Raw genomic sequence first — 24591 nt, 5'->3', positions numbered from 1 at the left:
CTTTAATATGACAGTCATTGTCTCTTCAGTCTGTGTCCAATGGATACAGCAGAACAGAATCAGGACGCAATGACGTCAACAAGCATACCAATAAAGCAACACGGCTGCCATAACACTAGCAGTATGTGGCCAGTGTTTTATATCAGTATTTGTAAACCAAAACAAGGGGTGAAAAAATTAGAGGTAAATTCTGATATTAAGATAATAACTAGCACCTCTGCCTTTATCACCCACTCCTGGTTTTGGATTACAAATACTGATATTACATACAGAACAAATACTGCTAGTTTTAGGACAGCTTTGGTTTGTAGAGGAAAAACATAAAAGACACGGTCAACACAACCAAAACTAAAGTTTATTAATGATAAATATTATAATAATTTCAGAAAATTACTGGTACAGATCTAATTGCAACAGGAGATTTACACAACATTATCCTGCCATGACACACGTCCAATATCTGAATCAAAAAAGGCAGCGAATTGGTCCCGCATGTGACCAACTGCTGCAGTTGACCGCAGCGGGTGATGCTGGAAATCGGGCAGTGGGTGTGCAACTGGTTCATCCAGTTCAATGTTGGGTTGCTCCTTAACTATTATATAATTGTGAAGAACCACACAGGCTTTGACAACCTCGTCGACTGTTTCCTCTTTTAGATTTATGGCTGATGCAAGAATGCGCCATTTAGAGACCAAAATGCCAAAGGAACACTCTACTGTTCTTCGTGCCCTGGTCAGTCTGTAGTTAACCCCTTTACCCCCTAGGGTGGTTTGCATGTTATGGACTGGGCCAATTTTTACAATTCTGACCACTGTCCCTTTATGAGGTTAACTCTGGAACGCTTCAACGGATCCCGGTGATTCTGACATTGTTTTCTCATGACATATTGTACTTCATGATAGTGGTAAAATTTCTTTGATATTACCTGCGTTTATTTGTGAAAAAAACGGAAATATGGTGAAAATTTTGAAAATTTCGCAATTTTCCAACTTTGAATTTTTATGCAATTAAATCACAGAGATATGTCACACAAAATACTTAATAAGTAACATTTCCCACATGTCTACTTTACATCAGCACAATTTTGGAAACAAAATTTTTTTTTGTTAGGGAGTTATAAGGGTTAAAAGTTGACCAGCAATTTCTCATTTTTACAACACCATTTTATTTTAGGGATCACATCTCATTTGAAGTCATTTTGAGGGGTCTATATGATAGAAAATACCCAAGTGTGACACCATTCTAAAAACTGCACCCCTCAAGGTTCTCAAAACCACATTCAGGAAGTTTATTAACCCTTCAAGTGTTTCACAGGAATTTTTGGAATGTTTAAATAAAAATGAACATTTAACTTTTTTTCACAAAAAATTTACTTCAGCTCCAATTTGTTTTATTTTACCAAGGGTTACAGGAGAAAATGGACCCCAAACCTTGTTGTACAATTTGTCCTGAGTACGCCAATACCCCATAAGTGGAGGTAAACCACTGTTTGGGCGCATGACAGAGCTTGGAAGCAAAGGAGCGCCATTTGACTTTTTAATGCAAAATTGACTGGAATTGAGATGGGACGCCATGTTGCGTTTGGAGAGCCACTGATGTGCCTAAACATTGAAACCCCCCACAAGTGACACCATTTTGGAAAGTAGACCCCCTAAGGAACTTATCTAGAGGTGTGGTGAGCACTTTGACCCACCAAGTGCTTCACAGAAGTTTATAATGCAGAACCGTAAAAATAAAAAATAATTTTTTTTCACAAAAATTATCTTTTCGCCCCCATTTTTTTATTTTCCCAATGGTAAGAGAAGAAATTGGAACCAAAAAGTTGTTGCACAATTTGTCCTGAGTACTCTGATACCCCATATGTGGGGGTAAACCACTGTTTGGGCGCATCGGAGAGCTCGGAAGGGAAGGAGCGCCGTTTGACTTTTCAATGCAAAATTCACAGGAATTGAGATGAGACGCCATGTTGCCTTTGGAGAGCCACTGATGTGCCTAAACATTGAAACCCCCCACAAGTGACACCATTTTGGAAAGTAGACCCCCTAAGGAACTTATCTAGATGTGTGGTGAGCACTTTGACCCACCAAAGCTTCACAGAAGTTTATAATGCAGAGCTGTAAAAATAAAACAAAATTTTTTTCCCACAAAAATTATTTTTTATTCCCCAGTTTTGTATTTTCTTGAGGGTAACAGGAGAAATTGGACCCCAAAAGTTGTTGTCCAATTTGTCCTGAGTGCACTGATGCCCCATATGTGGGGGGGATCCACCGTTTGGGCGCATGGGAGGGCTCGGAAGGGAAGGAGCGCCATTTGGAATGCAGGCTTAGATGGAATAGTCTGCAGGCGTCACATTGCGTTTGCAGAGCCCCTAATGTACCTAAACAGTAGAAACCCCCACAAGTGACCCCATATTGGAAACTAGACCCCCCAAGGAACTTATCTAGATGTGTTGTGAGAACTTTGAGCCCCGAAGTGTTTCACTACAGTTTATAACGCAGAGCCGTGAAAATAAAAAATCTTTTTTTTTTCCCACAAAAATTATTTTTTAGCCCCCAGTTTTGTATTTTCCCAAGGGTAACAGGAGAAATTGGACCCCAAAAGTTGTTGTCCAATTTGTCCTGAGTACGCTGATACCCCATATGTTGGGGTAAACTCCTGTTTGGACACACTTTTTCAATGCAGAATTGGCTGGAATTGAGATCGGACGCCATGTCGCGTTTGGAGAGCCCCTGATGTGTCTAAACAGTAGAAACCCCCCAATTATAACTGAAACCCTAATCCAAACACACCCCTAACCCTAATTCCAACAGTAACCCTAACCACACCTCTAACCCAGACACACCCCTAACCTTAATCCCAACCCTATTCCCAACCGCAAATGTAATCCTAACCCTAACTTTAGCCCCAACCCTAACTGTAGCCTTAACCCTAACTGTAGCCTTAACCCTAACTGTAGCCTTAACCCTAGCCCTAACCCTAGCCCTAACTCTAATGGTAAAATGGAAATAAATACTTTTTTTAATTTTTTTTATTTTTCCCTAACTAAGGGGGTGATGAAGGGGGGTTTGATTTACTTTTATAGCGGGTTTTTTAGCGGATTTTTATGATTGGCAGCCGTCACACACTGAAAGACGCTTTTTATTGCAAAAAATATTTTTTGCATTACCACATTTTGAGAGCTATAATTTTTCCATATTTGAGTCCACAGAATCATGTGAGGTCTTGTTTTTTGCGGGACGAGTTGACGTTTTTATTGGTAACATTTTCGGGCACGTGACATTTTTTGATCGCTTTTTATTCCGATTTTTGTGAGGCAGAATTATCAAAAAACACCTATTCATGAATTTCTTTTGGGGGAGGCGTTTATACCGTTCCGCGTTTGGTAAAATTGATAAAGCAGTTTTATTCTTCGGGTCAGTACGATTACAGAGATACCTCATTTATATCATTTTTTTTATGTTTTGGCGCTTTTATACGATAAAAACTATTTTATAGAAAAAATAATTATTTTTGCATCGCTTTATTCTGAGGACTATAACTTTTTTATTTTTTTGCTGATGTTGCTGTATGGCGGCTCGTTTTTTGTGGGACAAGATGACGCTTTCAGCGGTACCATGGTTATTTATATCTGTCTTTTTGATCGCGTGTTATTCCACTTTTTGTTCGGCGGTATGATAATAAAGCATTGTTTTTTGTCTCGTTTTTTTTTTTTTTATTTCTTACGGTGTTTACTGAAGGGGTTAACTAGTGGGACAGTTTTATAGGTTGGGTCGTTACGGACGCGGCGATACTAAATATGTGTACTTTTATTGTTTGTAACATAGTAACATAGTTAGTAAGGCCGAAAAAAGACATTTGTCCATCCAGTTCAGCCTATATTCCATCATAATAAATCCCCAGATTTACGTCCTTCTACAGAACCTAATAATTGTATGATACAATATTGTTCTGCTCCAGGAAGACATCCAGGCCTCTCTTGAACCCCTCGACTGAGTTCGCCATCACCACCTCCTCAGGCAAGCAATTCCAGATTCTCACTGCCCTAACAGTAAAGAATCCTCTTCTATGTTGGTGGAAAAACCTTCTCTCCTCCAGACGCAAAGAATGCCCCCTTGTGCCCGTTACCTTCCTTGGTATAAACAAATCCTCAGCGAGATATTTGTATTGTCCCCTTATATACTTATACATGGTTATTAGATCGCCCCTCAGTCGTCTTTTTTCTAGACTAAATAATCCTAATTTCGCTAATCTATCTAGGTATTGTAGTTCTCCCATCCCCTTTATTAATTTTGTTGCCCTCCTTTGTACTCTCTCTAGTTCCATTATATCCTTCCTGAGCACCGGTGCCCAAAACTGGACACAGTACTCCATGTGCGGTCTAACTAGGGATTTGTACAGAGGCAGTATAATGCTCTCATCATGTGTATCCAGACCTCTTTTAATGCACCCCATGATCCTGTTTGCCTTGGCAGCTGCTGCCTGGCACTGGCTGCTCCAGGTAAGTTTATCATTAACTAGGATCCCCAAGTTTTTTTTTTTTTATTTAGATAAAGAAATGTATTTATGGGAATAATATTTTTTTTTTTTTTCATTATTTAGGATTTTTTTTTTTTTTTTTTACACACTCGTAAAAAATTTTGTTTACTTTGTCCCAGGGGGGGACAATACAGATCGGTGATATGCCAGTTTGCACAGCACTCTGACAGATCACCTATCTGTCTCAGAGCGCTGCAGCGTTACCAAGTGCCTGCTCTGAGCAGGCACTTGGTAAGCCACCTCCCTCCCTGCAGGACCCGGATCCGCGGCCATCTTGGATCCGGGACTTTCTGCAGGGAGGAAGGTAGGAGACCCCCGGAGCAACGCGATCACATCGCGTTGCTGCGGGGGTCTCAGGGAAGCACGCAGGGAGTCCCCTCCCTGCGCGATGCTTCCCTGCACCGCCGGCACAACTCGATCATGTTTGATCGCGGTGTGCCGTGGGTTAATGTGCCGGGGGCGGTCCGTGACCGCTCCTGGCACATAGTGCCGGATGTCAGCTGCGATAAGCAGCTGACACCCGGCCGCGATCAGCCGCGCTCCCCCCGTGAGCGCGGCCGATCGCCTATGACGTACTATTCCGTCCTTGGGAAGTAAAGCCCACCCCACATGGACGGAATAGTACGTCTAATGGCAGAAAGGGGTTAAAGATCCTTTTAGTGTGGTTCAAGTCCCGACTGGAATAGGGCTTCAGTAGGTTTTCACACATCTGAAAGGCCTCATCCCCAACCATAACAAATGGCATTGGTGGACCTTGAGTGTTGGGGAGAGGCTGTGGCGGAGGAAAATTGAAATTTTGGCCATACAAAAGGCGGCCCATATCCGAGTTCTTGAAAGTCTGGGAATCGTTGCCACGGCCAAAAGCTCCAATGTCCACGGCGATGAAGCGACAGTTCGCATCAGCTATTGCCATGAGCACAACAGAAAAATATTTTTTATAGTTGAAATACTCTGATCCTGTTCTGGCAGGTTTCATAATGCGGATGTGCTTTCCATCCACCGCTCCTAAAAAGTTGGGGAAATCACACACACTCCGGAACTTTTCCGCAACTTCAAGCCACATGTCCACGGTGGGTAGGGGTATAAACTCATCCCGGAGTATATTCCACAAAGTCCGACAGTTGTCCGCAACTATTCCGGACAGGGTGGATATTCCAAGCCGGTATTGGAAGTGGAGGGATGATAAACTCTCTCCGGTTGCCAGAAATCTGTAAGGCAAAGAAACACACAAAAAATTATAAACTATTCTATTTATGGTGTGGTTACGCTAGCTAAAGAAAGAAAGGAAAATACCCCAAACAAACATGTCTGAAAACAGAAAATTTGGACTGTCATTGGTTTCGATTTGGAACGTATCTTAATGTAACCAGCAGACGTTCCTCTGGTGGAATCGCTCTACGGAGCTGGGTGTCCTGTCTCCGTATGGCTCCTTGGACACGTCTCCTTCTCCATCTTTCGCGATTTCTGTCTTGCTCCCAAGCAAAAGCACAGGCAAGAAACAACTTGATGCTTAAATCCAGGTTGAAATAAAAGCTCTCCATGCGAAGATCCATCATGACACAGGATACAGGAGCAAAATCTAAATTTTACAGCTGTTTAGGGGTCTATAAAGAAATACCATAATATACGCCCTCTGTAGTCCCATTGGCGGTGTCTGGTTATCTTGATTTTTCTCTTGTGAAATTTTTCATCATGAGCACCAAAAACACAAATGCAGGAAAAACGCATATAAACGCGCACAAATGTGGCATTTTTTAACCCCTTCCCGACCCATGACGCCACGTAGGCGTCATGAAAGTCGGTGCCAATGCGACCCATGACGCCTATGTGGCGTCATGGAAACATCGCGTCCCTGCAGGCCGGGTGAAAGGGTTAACTCCCATTTCACCCGATCTGCAGGGACAGGGGGAGTGGTAGTTTAGCCCAGGGGGGGTGGCTTCACCCCCTCGTGGCTACGATCGCTCTGATTGGCTGTTAAAAGTGAAACTGCCAATCAGAGCGATTTGTAATATTTCACCTATTATAACTGGTGAAATATTACAATCCAGCCATGGCCGATGCTGCAATATCATCGGCCATGGCTGGAAATACTAATGTGCCCCCACCCCACCCCACCGATCGCCCCCCCAGCCCCCCGATCTGGCCGGTACACTGCTCCGGCCCTGTGCTCCGCTCCCCCCCCGTGCTAGTGTCCGCTCCCCCCGTGCTCCAATCACCCCCCCGTGCTCCAATCACCCCCCCTGCACTCCGATCCACCCCCCCATGCTCCGTTACACCCCCCCGTGCTCCGTTCCAGCCCCCCCGTGCTCCGTTCCACGCCCCCCGTGCTCCGTTCCACGCCTGCCGCGCTCCGATCCCCCCCCCCCCCCCCGTGCTCCGATCCCCCCCCCCTCCCGTGGTCCCTCCCCAACCCATCATACTTACCGATCCTACCGGGGTCCCGTCCGTCTTCTCCCTGGGCGCCGCCATCTTCCAAAATGGCGGGCGCATGCGCAGTGCGCCCGCCGAATCTGCCGGCCGGCAGATTCGTTCCAAAGTGCATTTTGATCACTGAGATAGATTATATCTCAGTGATCAAAATAAAAAAAATAATAAATGACCCCCCCCCCCTTTGTCACCCCCATAGGTAGGGACAATAAAAAAATAAAGAAATTTTTTTTTTTCCACTAATGTTAGAATAGGGTTAGGGGTAGGGTTAGGGTTAGGGTTTCGGTATGTGCACACGTATTCTGGTCCTCTGCGGATTTTTCCGCTGCGGATTTGATAAATCCACAGTGCTAAACCGCTGCGGATTTATGGCGGATTTACCGCGTTTTTTTCTGCGCATTTCACTGCGGTTTTACAATTGCGATTTTCTATTGGAGCAGTTGTAAAACCGCTGCGGAATCCGCACAAAGAAGTGACATGCTGCGGAATGTAAACCGCTGCGTTTCCGTGCAGTTTTTCTGCAGCATGTGTACAGCGATTTTTGTTTCCCGTAGGTTTACATTGAACTGTAAGCTCATGGGAAACTGCTGCGGATCCGCAGCGTTTTCTGCAGCGTGTGCACATACCTTTAGAATTAGGCTATGTGCACACGGTGCGGATTTGGCTGTGGATTGGCCGCTGCGGATTCGCAGCAGTGTTCCATCAGGTTTACAGTACCATGTAAACATATGAAAAACCAAATCCGCTGTGCCCATGGTGCGGAAAATACCGCGCGGAAACGCTGCGTTGTATTTTCTGCAGCATGTCAATTCTTTGTGCGGATTCCGCAGCGTTTTACACCTGTTCCTCAATAGGAATCCGCAGGTGAAATCCGCACAATAAAACACTGGAAATCCGCGGAAAATCCGCAGGTAAAACACAGTGCCTTTTACCCGCGGATTTTTCAAAAATGGTGCGGAAATATCTCACACGAATCCGCAACGTGGGCACATAGCCTTAGGGTTAGGGTTGGAATTAGGGTTGTGGTTAGGGTTGTGATTAGGGGTGTGTCGGGGTTAGGGTTGTGATTAGGGTTATGGCTACAGTTGGGATTAGGGTCACGGGTGTGGGGGGGTTAGCGTTGGAGTTAGAATTGAGGGGTTACCACTGTTTAGGCACATCAGGGGGTCTCCAAACGCAACATGGCGCCACCATTGATTCCAGCCAATCTCGTATTCAAAAAGTCAAATGGTGCTCCCTCACTTCCGAGCCCCGACGTGTGCCCAAACAGTGGTTTACCCCCACATATGGGGTACCAGCATACTCAGAATAAACTGCGCAACAATTACTGGGGTCCAATTTCTCCTGTTACCCTTGTGAATCTAAAAAAATGCTTGCTAAAACATAATTTTTGAGGAAAGAAAAATGATTTTTTATTTTCACGGCTCTGCGTTGTAAACGTCTGTGAAGCACTTGGGGGTTCAAAGTGCTCACCACATATCTAGATAAGTTCCTTGGGGGGTCTAGTTTCTAAAATGGGGTCACTTGTGGGGGGTTTCTACTGTTTAGGCACACCAGGGGCTCTGCAAACGCAATGTGACGCCCGCAGACCATTCCATCAAAGTCTGCATTTCAAAAGTCACTACTTCCCTTCTGAGCCCCGACGTGTGCCCAAACAGTGGTTTACCCCCACACATGGGGTATCAGCGTACTCAGGAGAAACTGGACAACAACTTTTGGGGTCCAATTTCTCCTGTAACCCTTGGGAAAATAATAAATTCTGGGCTAAAAAATCATTTTTGAGGAAAGAAAAATTATTTTTTATTTTCATGGCTCTGCGTTATAAACTTCTGTGAAGCACCTGGGGGTTTAAAGTGCTCAATATGCATCTAGATAAGTTCCTTGGGGGGTCTAGTTTCCAAAATGGGGTCACTTGTGTGGAAGCTCCAATGTTTAGGCACACAGGGGCTCTCCAAACGCGACATGGTGTCCGCTAACAATTGGAGCTAATTTTCCATTCAAAAAGTCAAATGGCGCGCCTTCCCTTCCGAGCCCTGCCGAGTGCCCAAACAGTGGTTTACCCCCACATATGAGGTATCGGCGTACTCGGGAGAAATTGCCCAACAAATTTTATGATCCATTTTATCCTACTGCCCATGTGAAAATGAAAAAATTGAGGCAAAAAGAATTTTTTTGTGAAAAAAAAGTACTTTTTCATTTTTACAGATCAATTTGTGAAGCACCTGAAGGTTTAAAGTGCTCACTAGGCATCTAAATAAGTTCCTTGGGGGGTCTAGTTTCCAAAATGGGGTCACTTGTGGGGGAGCGCCAATGTTTAGGCACACAGGAGCTATCCAAACACGACATGGTGTCCGCTAACGATGGAAATAATTTTTCATTCAAAAAGTCAAATGGCGCTCCTTCCCTTCCGAGCCTTACCATGTGCCCAAACAGTGGTTTACCCCCACATGTGAGGTATTGGTGTACTCAGGAGAAATTGCCCAACACATTTTAGGATCCATTTTATCCTGTTGCCCATGTGAAAATGAAAAAATTGAGGCTAAAAGAATTTTTTTGTGAAAAAAAAGTACTTTTTCATTTTTACGGATCAATTTGTGAAGCACCTGGGGGTTCAAAGTGCTCACTATGCATCTAGATAAGTTCCTTGGGGCGTCTTGTTTCCAAAATGGGGTCACTTGTGGGGGAGCTCCAATTTTTAGGCACACGGGGGCTCTCCAAACGTGACATGGTGTCCGCTAAAGAGTGGAGCCAATTTTTGATTCAAAAAGTCAAATGGCGCTCCTTCCCTTCCAAGCCCTGCCGTGCGCCCAAACAGTGGTTTACCCCCACATATGAGGTATCAGCGTACTCAGGACAAATTGGACAACAACTTTTGTGGTTCAGTTTCTCCTTTTACCATTGGGAAAATAAAAAAATTGTTGCTAAAATATAATTTTTGTTACTAAAAAGTTAAATGTTCATTTTTTCCTTCCATGTTGCTTCTGCTGCTGTGAAGCACCTGAAGGGTTAATAAACTTCTTGAATGTGGTTTTGAGTACCTTGAAGGGTGCAGTTTTTAGAATGGTGTCACTTTTGGGTATTTTCAGCCATATAGACCCCTCAAACTGACTTCAAATGTGAGGTGGTCCCTAAAAAAAATGGTTTTGTAAATGTCGTTGTAAAAATGACAAATCGCTGGTCAAATTTTAACCCTTATAACTTCCTAACAAAAAAAAATTTTGTTTCCAAAATTGTGCTGATGTAAAGTAAACATGTGGGAAATGTTATTTATTAACTATTTTGTGTCACATATCTCTCTGGTTTAACAGAATAAAAATTCAAAATGTGAAAATTGCGAAATTTTCAAACTTTTCGCCAAATTTCCGTTTTTATCACAAATAAACGCAGAATTTATTGACCTAAATTTACCACTAACATGAAGCCCAATATGTCACGAAAAAACAGTCTCAGAACCGCCAGGATCCGTTTAAGCGTTCCTGAGTTATTACCTCATAAAGGGACACTGGTCAGAATTGCAAAAAACGGCAAGGTCTTTAAGGTCAAAATAGGCTGGGTCATGAAGGGGTTAAACCGCATGCGTTATCACATGCGTCTAAAAAATGCTGCGTTTGTACGCGTTTATATGCGTTTTTTCCACCACTTGCGGATGCAGATTAAACGCTGCGGTTTTAAACGCAAATCTGAAACTAGCCTTACTCTAGAAATTTCCATGGCAGGCAATATGAGCAGTGATAACAAAAATTCCCCTATTAAATGTCACCTGCTTAATCCAGCAGGAAGAACGGCGGCGTCTAAAAATCACTAAAGTTGACAAATCTCCGGGTACTCCCCGGTGTACTGCAGGAACTAAGTACAGTCATTGATAGACCATTATTTTTAATCTTTAAAGACTCCTTAATAACATTGTCTGTACCACAGGACTGGCGTATAGCAAATGTGGTGCCAATATTCAAAAAGTGGACAAAAACTGAACTCGGAAATTATAGGCCAGTAAGCTTAACCCCTACTGTGGGTAAAATCTTGGAGGCCATTCTAAAGGTACCGTCACACTCAGCGACGCTGCAGCGATATAGACAACAATCCGACCTAAACTAGATCGCTGGAGCGTCGCTGTTTAGGTCGCTGTAGAGACGTCATACACAGCAACTCCAGAACGATGCAGGAGCGATCCAGTGACTTATCGTTCTCGCTCCATGTAAAAACATTGCTGGCGTCGTTGCTTTTTGATGTCAAACATGACGATACACGCCGATCTAGCGACCAAATAAAGTTCTGGACTTCTAGCTCCGACCAGCGATATAACAGCGGGATCCAGATCGCTGCTGCGTGTCAAACACAACGAGATCGCTGTCCAGGACGCTGCAACATCAGATTGTTGTCGTTCTCGTTGCAAAGTTGCTGAGTGTGACGGTACCTTAAGGGATGCTATACTGGAGTATCTGAAGAGGAATAACCTCATGACTCAATATCAACATGGGTTTACTAGAGATCGTTCCTGTCAGACAAATCTGATCAATTTCTATGAAGAGGTAAGTTTCGGACTGGACCAAGGGAACACAGTGGATGTGTTGTATATGGACTTTTCAAAAGCTTTTAATACGGTGCCACACAAAAGGTTGATACATATAATGAAAATAATGGGGATAGGGGAAAATACAGTGGGGCAAAAAAGTATTTAGTCAGTCAGCAATAGTGCAAGTTCCACCACTTAAAAAGATGAGAGGCGTCTGTAATTTACATCATAGGTAGACCTCAACTATGGGAGACAAACTGAGAAAAAAAATTCCAGAAAATCACATTGTCTGTTTTTTTAACATTTTATTTGCATATTATGGTGGAAAATAAGTATTTGGTCAGAAACAAAATTTCATCTCAATACTTTGTAATATATCCTTTGTTGGCAATGACAGAGGTCAAACGTTTTCTGTAAGTCTTCACAAGGTTGCCACACACTGTTGTTGGTATGTTGGCCCATTCCTCCATGCAGATCTCCTCTAGAGCAGTGATGTTTTTGGCTTTTCACTTGGCAACACGGACTTTCAACTCCCTCCAAAGGTTTTCTATAGGGTTGAGATCTGGAGACTGGCTAGGCCACTCCAGGACCTTGAAATGCTTCTTACGAAGCCACTCCTTCGTTGCCCTGGCGGTGTGCTTTGGATCATTGTCATGTTGAAAGACCCAGCCACGTTTCATCTTCAATGCCCTTCCTGATGGAAGGAGGTTTGCACTCAAAATCTCACGATACATGGCCCCATTCATTCTTTCATGTACCCGGATCAGTTGTCCTGGCCCCTTTGCAGAGAAACAACCCCAAAGCATGATGTTTCCACCACCATGCTTTACAGTAGGTATGGTGTTTGATGGATGCAACTCAGTATTCTTTTTCCTCCAAACACGACAAGTTGTGTTTCTACCAAACAGTTCCAGTTTGGTTTCATCAGACCATAGGACATTCTCCAAAAACTCCTCTGGATCATCCAAATGCTCTCTAGCAAACTTCAGATGGGCCCGGACATGTACTGGCTTAAGCAGTAGGACACGTCTGGCACTGAAGGATCTGAGTCCATGGTGGCGTAGTGTGTTACTTATGGTAGGCCTTGTTACATTGGTCCCAGCTCTCTGCAGTTCATTCACTAGGTCCCCCCGCGTGATTCTGGGATTTTTGCTCACCGTTCTTGTGATCATTCTGACCCCACGGGGTGGGATTTTGCGTGGAGCCCCAGATCGAGGGAGATTATCAGTGGTCTTGTATGTCTTCCATTTTCTAATTATTGCTCCCACTGTTGATTTCTTCACTCCAAGCTGGTTGGCTATTGCAGATTCAGTCTTCCCAGCCTGGTGCAGGGCTACAATTTTATTTCTGGTGTCCTTTGACAGCTCTTTGGTCTTCACCATAGTGGAGTTTGGAGTCAGACTGTTTGAGGGTGTGCACAGGTGTCTTTTTATACTGATAACATGTTTAAACAGGTGCCATTACTACAGGTAATGAGTGGAGGAAAGAGGAGACTCTTAAAGAAGAAGTTACAGGTCTGTGAGAGCCAGAAATCTTGATTGTTTGTTTCTGACCAAATACTTATTTTCCACCATAATATGCAAATAAAATGTTAAAAAAAAAACCAATGTGATTTTCTGGATTTTTTTTTTCTCAGTTTGTCTCCCATAGTTGAGGTCTACCTATGATGTAAATTACAGACGCCTCTCATCTTTTTAAGTGGTGGAACTTGCACTATTGCTGACTGACTAAATACTTTTTTGCCCCACTGTATGTGTAAGTGGGTTAAGAGCTGGCTCCGGGATTAGGAAACAAAGGGTGGTTATTAATGGAGCACACTCGGGCTGGGTCGTGGTTAGCAGTGGGGTGCCACAGGGGTCAGTGTTGGGCCCTCTTTTTTTAACATATTTATTAATGACCTTGTAGGGGGCACACAGAGCAGAATTTCAATATTTGCAGATGACACTAAACTCTGCAGGGTTTTCTATACAGAGGAGGACAATTTTATATTACAGGATGATTTATGTAAACTAGAAGCTTGGGCTGACAAATGGCAAATGAGCTTTAATGGGGATAAATGCAAGGTCATGCACTTGGGTATTAGTAATAAGATGTATAACTGTGCTTAATTCTATAACTCTGGGCAAAACCGTCAATGAAAAAGACCTGGGTGTATGAGTGGATTACAAACTCACATTTAGTGGCCAGTGTCTGGCAGCTGCTACAAAGGCAAATAAAATAATGGGATGCATTAAAAGAGGTATAGATGCTCATGAGGAGAACATACGTTTACCTCTGTACAAGTCACTAGTTCGACCTTACTTCGAATACTGTGTACAGTCCTATTCTCCGTATAAGAGAGAAATAGCTGAACTAGAGCGGATGCAGAGAAGAGCGACCAAGGTTATTAGAGGACTGGGGGTTTGCTGTTATGATCCGGTGACCTTGGAGCAGCATGAAAACTTTCACTGGAGTAGGTGGTAACTGTACTGACCGCAAATCCTGATCTTAAAGGGAACCTGTCACCCCGTTTTTTCAGATTGACATAAAAAATACTGTTAAATAGGGCCTGCGCTGTGCGTTACAATAGTGTATGTAGTGTACCCTGATTTCCCACCTATGCCGCGAAATACATTACCAAAGTCGCCGTTTTCGCCTGTCAATCAGGCTGGTCAGGTCAGAGCACTCCATCTGCGCACGCGCGGCCTCAGGAAGATGGCCGCCCCCACCGATGACAAGGGTAATAGCGCAGATCGCACGCTTTTTCTTCACCTGCGCAGTGGATTCGGCACTTAGATATGCGCACACCACTACGCCAACAACGGAAAGCTGGGGAAGAAACAGCGATGTCACCACGCCCACCTGACCTGACCAGCCTGATTGACAGGCGAAAACGGCGACTTTGGAAATGTATTTCGCAGCATAGGTGGGGAATCAGGGTACACTACATACACTATTGTAACGCACAGCGCAGGCCTTATTTAACAGTATTTTTATCTCAATCTGAAAAAACGGCGTGACAGGTTCCCTTTAACACCGCAACTAGAAGTAGCCGTGGGGTGTACCTAACAAACCCTAGACACCTCGTCACAGCCAGAGGACTAAATACCCCTATAGATGGAAATAGGAATACTACCTTGCCTCAGAGCAGAACCCCAAAGGATAGGCAGCCCCCCACAAATATTGGCTGTGAGTAGGAGATGAAAAGACACACAGGCAGAAAACAGGATTTAGCACAAGAGGCCACTCTAGCTAAAATAGGATAGGATAGGACAGAGTACTGTGCGTTCAGTATTAAAACCCTTCCAAAAATATCCACAGCAGATTATACAAAAATTCCTCCATCTAACTAAAGACGTGGAACATATATCTGCAACTCCAGAGAATCCTACACTCAGAGCAGGAATACAATCAAAAAACAAGCACACAGCAAGTGTGCCATAGAAAAAGAAACAGACACTTATCTTTGCTGAATTGACAGCTAAGCAGGAGAAGCCAGACAGAGGTCCAACACCTTCCAAGAAACAATCAGCAGATACACCTGTCCAGGACTGCAGCCCAGGGACAACTGCATTACCACCTACAACCACCGGAGGGAGCCCAAAAGCAGAATTCACAACAGTACCCCCCCCCCCCCCCTTGAGGAGGGGTCACCGAACCCTCACCAGAGCCCCCAGGCCGATCAGGATGAGCCAAATGAAAGACACGAACCAAATCAGCGGCATGGACATCAGAGGCAAAAACCCAAGAATTATCCTCCTGGACATAACCCTTCCATTTGACATGGTACTGAAGCTTCCACCTCGGAAAACGGGAATCCAAAATCTTCTCAACAACATATTCCAACTCCCCATCAACCAACACAGGGGCCGGAGGATCAACAGAGGGAACAACAGGCTCCACATATTTCCGCAATAAAGATCTATGGAAGACAATATGGATCGCAAAAGAGGCCGGAAGCGCCAGTCGAAAAGACACCGGATTAATAATCTCAGAAATTCTATAAGGACCAATAAACCGAGGCTTAAACTTAGGAGAAGAAACCTTCATAGGAACATGACGGGAAGACAACCAGACCAGATCCCCAACCCGAAGCCGGGAACCAACACACCGACGACGGTTAGCAAAACGTTGAGCCTCCTCCTGAGACAACACCAAATTGTCCACCACATGAGCCCAAATCTGCTGCAACCTGTCAACCACAGAATCCACACCAGGACAGTCAGAAGGCTCAACCTGCCCAGAAGAAAAACGAGGATGAAAACCAAAATTACAAAAGAAAGGCGAAACCAAAGTAGCCGAACTAGCCCGATTATTAAGGGGAAACTCGGCCAATGGCAAGAAAGCCACCCAATCATCCTGATCAGCAGACACAAAGCATCTCAAATAAGTCTCCAAAGTCTGATTAGTTCGCTCGGTCTGACCATTTGTCTGAGGATGAAACGCAGAAGAAAAAGACAAATCAATGCCCAGCCTAGCACAAAAGGCCCGCCAAAACCTAGAAACAAACTGGGAACCTCTGTCAGACACAATATTCTCCGGAATACCATGCAAACGGACCACATGCTGAAGAACAACGGAACCAAATCCGAAGAGGAAGGCAATTTAGGCAAAGGCACCAAATGAACCATCTTAGAGAACCGGTCACAAACAACCCAGATAACAGACATCCTCTGGGAAACCGGAAGATCAGAAATAAAATCCAAAGAAATATGCGTCCAGGGCCTCTCAGGGACCGGCAATGGCATAAGCAACCCACTAGCACGGGAACAACAAGGCTTGGCCCGCGCACAAGTCCCACAGGACTGCACAAAAGAACGCACATCACGCGACAAAGAAGGCCACCAAAAGGACCTACCAACCAAGTCTCTGGTACCAAAAATGCCAGGATGACCAGCCAACACGGAACAGTGAACCTCAGAAATCACTCTGCTAGTCCATCTGTCAGGAACAGTTTCCCCACAGGACAGCGGTCAGGTTTGTCAGCCTGAAATTCCTGAAGAACCTGTCGTAAATCAGGGGAAATGGCAGAAAGGACCACCCCTTCTTTCAGAATACCGACCGGTTCTAAGACCTCTGGAGAATCAGGCAAAAAACTCCTAGAGAGGGCATCAGCCTTAATGTTCTTAGAACCCGGAAGGTACGAGACGACGAAATCAAAACGGGAAAAAAACAAGGACCATCGAGCCTGTCTAGGATTCAGCCGTTTGGCAGACTCGAGGTAAATCAAATTCTTATGATCGGTCAAGACCACAATACGGTGCTTAGCTCCCTCAAGCCAATGTCGCCACTCCTCAAACGCCCACTTCATAGCCAACAACTCCCGATTGCCGACATCATAATTGCGTTCAGCAGGCGAAAACTTACGGGAAAAGAAGGCACACGGTTTCATTAAGGAACCAACAGGATCCCTCTGAGACAATACTGCCCTTGCCCCAATCTCAAAAGCGTCAACCTCAACCTGAAACGGAAGAGAAACATCCGGTTTGCGCAACACCGGAGCAGAAGTAAATCGACGTTTAAGCTCCTGAAAGGCAGAGACAGCCGCAGAGGACCAATTCGCCACATCAGCGCCTTTCGTCGTCAAATCGGTCAAGGGTTTAACCACGCTGGAACAATTAGCAATTAAACGGCGATAAAAATTTGCAAAACCCAAAAATTTCTGAAGGCTCTTCACGGATGTGGGCTGAATCCAATCATGAATGGCCTGAACCTTAACCGGATCCATCTCTATAGACGAGGGAGAAAAAATGAAGCCCAAAAAAAAAACCTTCTGCACCCCAAAGAGAGACTTAGACCTTTTCACAAACAGGGCATTGTCACAAAGGATCTGAAATACCATCCTGACCTGTTCCACATGAGACTCCCAATCATCGGAAAAAATCAAAATATCATCCAAATATACAATCAAGAACTTATCAATATAAGTCCGGAAGATATCATGCATGAAGGACTGAAAAACAGATGGAGCATTAGTGAGCCCGAATGGCATCACAAGGTATTCAAAATGGCCTTCGGGCGTGTTAAACGCAGTTTTCCATTCATCACCCTGCTTAATACGAACAAGTTTATATGCCCCCCGAAGGTCAATCTTCGTAAACCAACTAGCTCCCTTAATCCTAGCAAACAAATCGGTAAGCAAAGGTAACGGGTATTGAAACTTGACCGTGACTTTATTCAAGAGGCGATAATCAATACAGGGTCTCAAGGAGCCATCTTTTTTAGCAACAAAAAAGAACCCCGCTCCCAACGGTGAGGAAGATGGCCGAATATGCCCTTTCTCCAAAGACTCCTTAATATAGCTCCGCTTGGCGGTATGTTCAGGCACAGACAGGTTGAAAAGTCGACCATTAGGAAACTTACAGCCTGGAATCAAGTCAATAGCACAATCGCAGTCCCTGTGCGGTGGAAGGAAACTGGACTTGGGCTCATCGAATACATCCTGAAAATCAGACAAAAACTCTGGAATTTCAGAAGAGGAAGAAGAGGAGATTGACATCAAGGGAACATCATTATGAACCCCCTGACAACCCCAACTAATCACAGACATGGACTTCCAATCCAACACAGGATTATGTACCTGCAACCACGGAAAACCCAGCACGATAGCATCATGCAAATTATGCAACACCAGAAATCGACAATCTTCCTGATGGGCTGGCGCCATGCGCATGGTCACCTGTGTCCAAAACTGGGGCTTATTTTTAGCCAAGGGTGTAGCATCAATGCCCCTTAAAGGAATAGGGTTCTGCAAAGGCTGCAAGGGAAAACCACAACGCCTGCAAACTCAAAGTCCATTAAGTTCAAGGCGGCGCCTGAATCCACAAACGCCATGACAGAAAATGATGACAATGAGCAGATCAAGGACACAGATAACAGAAATTTAGGTTGTACAGTACTGATGGTAAATGAACTAGCGATCCTCTTTGTCCGCTTAGGGCAGACTGAAATGACATGAGAAGCATCGCCACAATAGTAACACAACCTATTCTGACGTCTGAATCCTTGTCGTTCCGTTCTAGACAGAATCCTTTCACACTGCATTGGCTCAGGAATCTGCTCTGAGGACAACGCCACAGCGCGCACAGTTCTGCGCTCCCGCAAGCGCCGGTCGATCTGAATGGCCAGAGACATAGAATCACTCAGACCGGAAGGCGTGGGAAACCCCACCATAACATCTTTAACGGATTCAGAAAGACCCTTTCTGAAAATTGCCGCCAAGGCATCATTATTCCATTTAGTCAACACAGACCATGTTCTGAATTTCTGACAATACAATTCTGCCGCCTCTTGACCCTGAGACAGGGCCAACAAGGTCTTCTCAGCTTGATCCACAGAATTAGGTTCATCATATAATAATCCTAAAGCCTGAAAAAAGGAGTCTACATTAAGCAAAGCCAGATTCCAGGAAAAACGCCCAATCCTGCAGATCGCCACGCAGCAGGGAGATGACGATTTTAACCTGCTGAATGGAATCACCGGAGGATCGAGGTCTCAGAGCAAAAAACAGTTTACAGTTGTTTTTAAAACTCAAAAATTTGAACCTGTCACCAAAAAACAAATCAGGAGTAGGAATCTTCGGTTCTAAAACAGGAGTCTGAACAAGATAATCAGAAATACCCTGTACCCTAGCAGCAAGCTGGTCTGCTTGAGAAGCTAATTCCTGAACATGTATGCTAGCACAAGACTCCTCAGCCACCCAGAGATAAAGAGGGAAGAGAAGACAAAGCAGACTGAAGAAAAAAAAATGGTTCAACACCTTTCTTCCCTTCTTCTGAGATGCATTTAACTTATTGTTGGCCAGTTGTACTGTTATGATCCGGTGACCTTGGAGCAGCATGAAAACTTTCACTGGAGTAGGTGGTAACTGTACTGACTGCAAATCCTGATCTTAACACCGCAACTAGAAGTAGCTGTGGGGTGTACCTAACAAACCCTAGACACCTCGTCACAGCCGGAGGACTAAATACCCCTAAAGATGGAAATAGGAATTCTACCTTGCCTCAGAGCAGAACCCCAAAGGATAGGCAGCCCCCCACAAATATTGGCTGTGAGTAGGAGAGGAAAGACACACACAGGCAGAAAACAGGATTTAGCAAAAGAGGCAACTCTAGCTAAAATAGAAAAGGATAGGACAGAGTACTGTGCGGTCAGTATTAAAACCCTTCCAAAAATATCCACAGCAGATTATACAAAAATTCCTCCATCTAACTAAAGACGTGGAACGTATATCTGCAACTCCAGAGAATCCTACACTCAGAGCAGGAATACAATCAAAAAACAAGCACACAGCAAGTGTGCCATAGAAAAAGAAACAGACACTTATCTTTGCTGAATTGACAGCTAAGCAGGAGAAGCCAGACTGAGGTCCAACACCTTCCAAGAAACATTGACAACTGGCAAGGACTAATGAGTCCTGCAACCTAAGTACGCCAGTCAGAATTGCAATCAGCAGATACACCTGTCCAGGACTGCAGCCCAGGGACAACTGCATTACCACCTACAACCACCGGAGGGAGCCCAAAAGCAGAATTCACAACAGTCTGCAATACGAAGACAGGTTATTACACTTGGGGCTATTTAGTTTGGAGAAACGAAGGCTAAGGGTATAAATATATGAGGGAACAGTACAAATACCTTTCTGATGATCTTTTTAATCATAGACCTGAGACAGGAACAAGGGGGCATCCTCTACGTCTGGAGGAAAGAAGGTTTAAGCCTAATAACAGACGCGGATTCTTTACTGTAAGAGCAGTGAAACTATGGAACTCTCTGCCGTATGATGTTGTAATGAGTGATTCATTACTTAAATTTAAGAGGGGACTGGATGTCTTTCTTGAAAAGTATAATGTTACAGGTTATATATATTAGATTCCTTGATAGGGCGTTGATCCAGGGAACTAGTCTGATTGCCGTCGGGAAGGAATTTTTTTTCCCCAATGTGGAGCTTACTTGGGTTTTTTTTTGCCTGGATCAACAAGTTAGGGCATGTTAGGTTAGGCTATGGACTGAACTAGATGGACTTAAATTTTTCCTTCAACCTTAATAACTATGTAATAGGGAGCACTTTCTCTGTTAAACTCAAAATTTACTGCTATTACTAATCGCAGCATATGAAGAGTTAAACTGCTAGAATTGGTGAGTCATGACTGATCTATAAATATGTGAAATATTACTAATGGGTTAAAAATACAAGATTTTGTACACATTTCGGCTTTAGAAATGCCCCTTGTGATTGGCCTCAAATGGCACACATGGTTAAATAACAAGACTGACTTATTTTTCACTTTTTAGTACCCTTTTTTTGCATGTATATGGCATGTAGGTGGTCACCCCTAAATTTTTTTCTTCCGCCTAGGATTTTTATTGTGCCTAATTTTCTGGGGAACTATTGGAGCTTTCCACACACTGAATTTATTGAGTTTATTATATAATGGTACACAGTAAGCTGATGGGCTTACTCTGGTGAAGGCTGTAGGTAGCCAGAAAATGTAAATCACATTGGGGCTGATTTATTGAGCTACATGTTCCGGAACTCTGGTATGACATTTATTTAGCGTTTTGGATCGTTTCTGGACACTTTTTCAGCATTCTCATGCAGCGTGTCCTGTTGGCATGTAGGTGGAGGGCATGGCCATAACAGCGATCATGAGCGCGGAATTTATGCCACGTTTTGGAATAACTTGATTGACTGATGTTTCGTGGTGTAAGCTTAGATTAGAAATGTATCAAACAGAATGAGACACTGTCTAATCTACGTTTGCACTGCCCAAATGTTATTTTCTGTTAAAGTGTACATTTTTTCTTCAAATTTGGCCACTGAATATTTAAACGAAGGAGCAAACTACATCAGTATTTTTTTTAGCCTTGATCCATGATGAATATGAGAGATGAGGGGGAGAGAGAAGATACAAATAGAGCCATTGGATCAGTGTACATAAGTTTATTTGGTAAGCTATATATAAGTCCAGCCAAGAAAGAAAGAGTCCCACCGCACTGCTGCTATATGCCTGACCCTACAGTCTTCAACCCCAATAATATTTCTGTGTTAGATGCAGTGGATATAAATCCCCTCCAATACCATTGGGGGTGCTGCTTCAAAAAAATCCATAACAATCCATTCCATGCAAGAGAAAAAGAAGCGCACTTACCCCGGTACGGTGGTCACAACTTTATTCGGACATATATTAAAACAATAGCACGGAGGAATGTGAAAAATAAACGGGCAACGGCCATTTCGTGCTGGATAGCACTTCAACGGGTCCTTGCTTCTTTTTCTTTTTCTCTTGCATGGAATGATAAGCTATATATAACACAGGTCTGCAAAAAAATTTTTTCAAGAGCTGTATTGGTTATTCCATGTAATCTTTGTTTTTAAGTGCGCTGAATCCGAAAATGACCTCCGTTTTGTCATAGGACATTATTTTTTCTGACAATTTAAGTAACTATGTTAAATAAGACAATACCTCAAAATAAATGAAAATGGACTCATAAAATTAATTTTTTATTACAAATGTTTTATGCATATCATTTTTAACTGCAACGTGCTCACTAACACACACTAAAATCGATTTTTCTTCCCTGTGAGGCTTCTCTTGGTACAATTTACGCTTGTGAGCATCTGGAATGTCTCTCTGAAGCTTCCAACAGTAGTCTGCCATCATTGTAATGCTCCATCTTCCCTGGTATCTTCTTTCCATCTCTTTAATGTCCTGGTGGAATCGTTCACCTTGCTCTTCACTCGCAGCTTCCAAATTTTCAGGAAAGTTGTCAAGGTGGGAATGGAGGAAATGCACTTTCAAACTCATCAGGCAACCTAAAGCTTGAAATGCTTTCAACATTCATTCGTCCGTCGATTTTTTTGTAGTCAGGGTCTTTGTTATTGCCTAAAAATTTCTCTACGACCTCTTTAAATACAAACCACCCTTTTTTTTGAGGATGTGTCATGGTATTGATAAACTCTTGATCAGCTATAAGAATTCTAATGTCTGGTCCGACGAACACACCTTCCTTCAATTTTGGCTCCGAGAGGCCTGGAAACTTGGTGACCAAGTATTTGAAGCATTCTCCATCTTTTGGAAGTAATTTTATGAATTGCTTCATCAATCCCAATTTTATGTGGAGAGGTAATAGAATAACTTTATGTGGAGGAAACAAAGTTTCTCGGAGGACATTTTTTTCACCAACTGTGAGCACCCTCGGCTGTCAATTCTTCTTGGTCCAGTGATTTTGTCGGTCTCGACTGTCCCATAAACACAAAAAACAAGGGTATTTGGTATACCCAGCTTGTTGCCCGAGCAGCATGCACAAGACTTCCAAATCCCCGCACACTTGCCAACCGTGGTCTTCATATTTAAGTTTATGAAGAACCAATTCCAAGTTCTCATAGGTTTCATTGAGGTCTACAGAATGACTTACAGGGATGGAAGCATAAAAACAGCCGTTGTGGAGTAAAACTGCTTTGAGACTTCTTTTTGAAGAATCTATAAAAAGACGCCATTGCGCTGAATCATATTGGATTTTGAATTGACCCATCAAACCATTGACATCGATGCAATAAACCAACTTATCTTCCTGGGCAAAGTAAGGAACGAACTCATTTTCACGATGTCTGAACCATGAAAAAGACACTCCTGGCAACAATAAAGTCTTGCTTTTGAGCCTTGATCCGAGTAACTCAGCCGCATCTTTGGGAAGATTCAAGTCTCTTACCAAATAATTCATCTCCTCCTGGGAAAACAAATTTGGTCTTGTATCATCTTCAAAGTCAGAACTTGATTCATCATCTGGTTCAGGTATGACTTCACCTTCATCAGAGCTAGTTATCTCTTCCAAGGTAGCAGGGGCCTTGGGTACTGGTATATCTGTGCCTTGGGGGATGGGATGAATTTCTGAATGAATATTGGGCTATGAAATGGAATGTTTCCATTTTGAATTAAACCCTTTCACATCGCATGAACAAAAGTAACAATCGTCACTATGGATCTTTTGCTCTCGCCATACCATAGGAATCCCATAACTGAAAGCTTTTTCCTTACACTTGAACCAATTTCGGAGGTCCTCAACACACCGTTTGCACACTTTATGAGGCGCCCAAGCTTTATCTTGATCTCCAAGCTTTAGTCCGAAATAAGCGAAGTATACTTTTTTTTACAATATTGTAATATTCAGCTGTTGCTTCAACACTGTATATTCACCACTAATGTAACAGTAACTGTCAGGCGAATTAATACACTTCCGCTGAGCCATAATGCTAATTTTGGGAAACACGGTTGAATATGACGAGCTAACAAGAACTGAGATGAAAAAGTGTGAACTGGCGAGAACTAAGATAAAACAATTGAATCAAACCCGAGCATGTCAGAACCTGCTCGTTCAGCTTGCAACATGTTGATGCTGGTTTCATTAGCTCACTCTGAAAGTTCTTTTCTTTGAAAGTTATATTTTCTTGGCATTGTATATCTTCAGTGCATTGATGTGAATTAATTAATAGTAATTTTGACTTTCAAAACCCTAAGATAAAAAAAAATACCAAAAATTGAGAAAAATATACTAAATTTGAAGAGAATTTTGCATTTTGTGGCAAATCCTGACATCCAGGATTTTTTTCAATATTTTTTTTTTTTCGTTTTCAGCACACCAAAATACATGGAAATTAGATGAAAATAATCAAACAGCTTTTTAGTCGCAGACCTGTGTAATTGAACATAGTAAGGCTGGACAGTTTGTATTTTAGGTAATTGTGTTTTTGTTGCGATGCATTGTTATTGTTTGATGTATTTTTTACAGGGCATTCACTTTCAGACTGTGTTTTCAGCTGCTGAAATGATTGGGTGGTATGATGCAAAAGTGACCAGAATAGAACATGCCGGATTTGGTGTTGTCCTAGGAGAAGACAAGTGAGTAATGAAAAAATGTTCAAAGGGTCTGCCATGTTTTGGCAAGTACTGTGACCTATTGATTGTGTATATTGGATTATACACAGCTACACTTTTCACAATGGCTGTGCTTGGTATTGCAACTAAATCCCAGTCAGTTGAGCACCGCAGCTGCTTCAAACAGTTCATTAGCTCTTGAGGTCCTTTCAGTATAATCTCCTCCAATCTAATATTTGTGACCTGTCCAAAAGAAAAGTC

The 24591-nt window shown here is 43.3% G+C and overlaps 1 protein-coding gene across 3 annotated transcripts in view; it reads left to right on the top strand.

Annotated features, from left to right (window-relative positions):
* Nucleotides 1-24591, top strand: part of RARS1 (arginyl-tRNA synthetase 1) — a 630854-nt gene that overhangs the window by 461122 nt on the left and 145141 nt on the right. For all 3 annotated transcript variants that reach the window (XM_069763904.1, XM_069763903.1, XM_069763902.1), the window contains one exon: nt 24245-24354. In XM_069763904.1, coding sequence (XP_069620005.1) covers nt 24245-24354 — 110 coding nt within the window. The remainder of the gene's footprint in view (nt 1-24244; nt 24355-24591) is intronic.

Source organism: Ranitomeya imitator, chromosome 4 (genome assembly GCF_032444005.1).
Source record: "Ranitomeya imitator isolate aRanImi1 chromosome 4, aRanImi1.pri, whole genome shotgun sequence".
In the NCBI taxonomy this organism is placed as follows: domain Eukaryota; kingdom Metazoa; phylum Chordata; class Amphibia; order Anura; family Dendrobatidae; genus Ranitomeya; species Ranitomeya imitator.
This window is presented reverse-complemented; position numbering and strand designations above follow the sequence as displayed.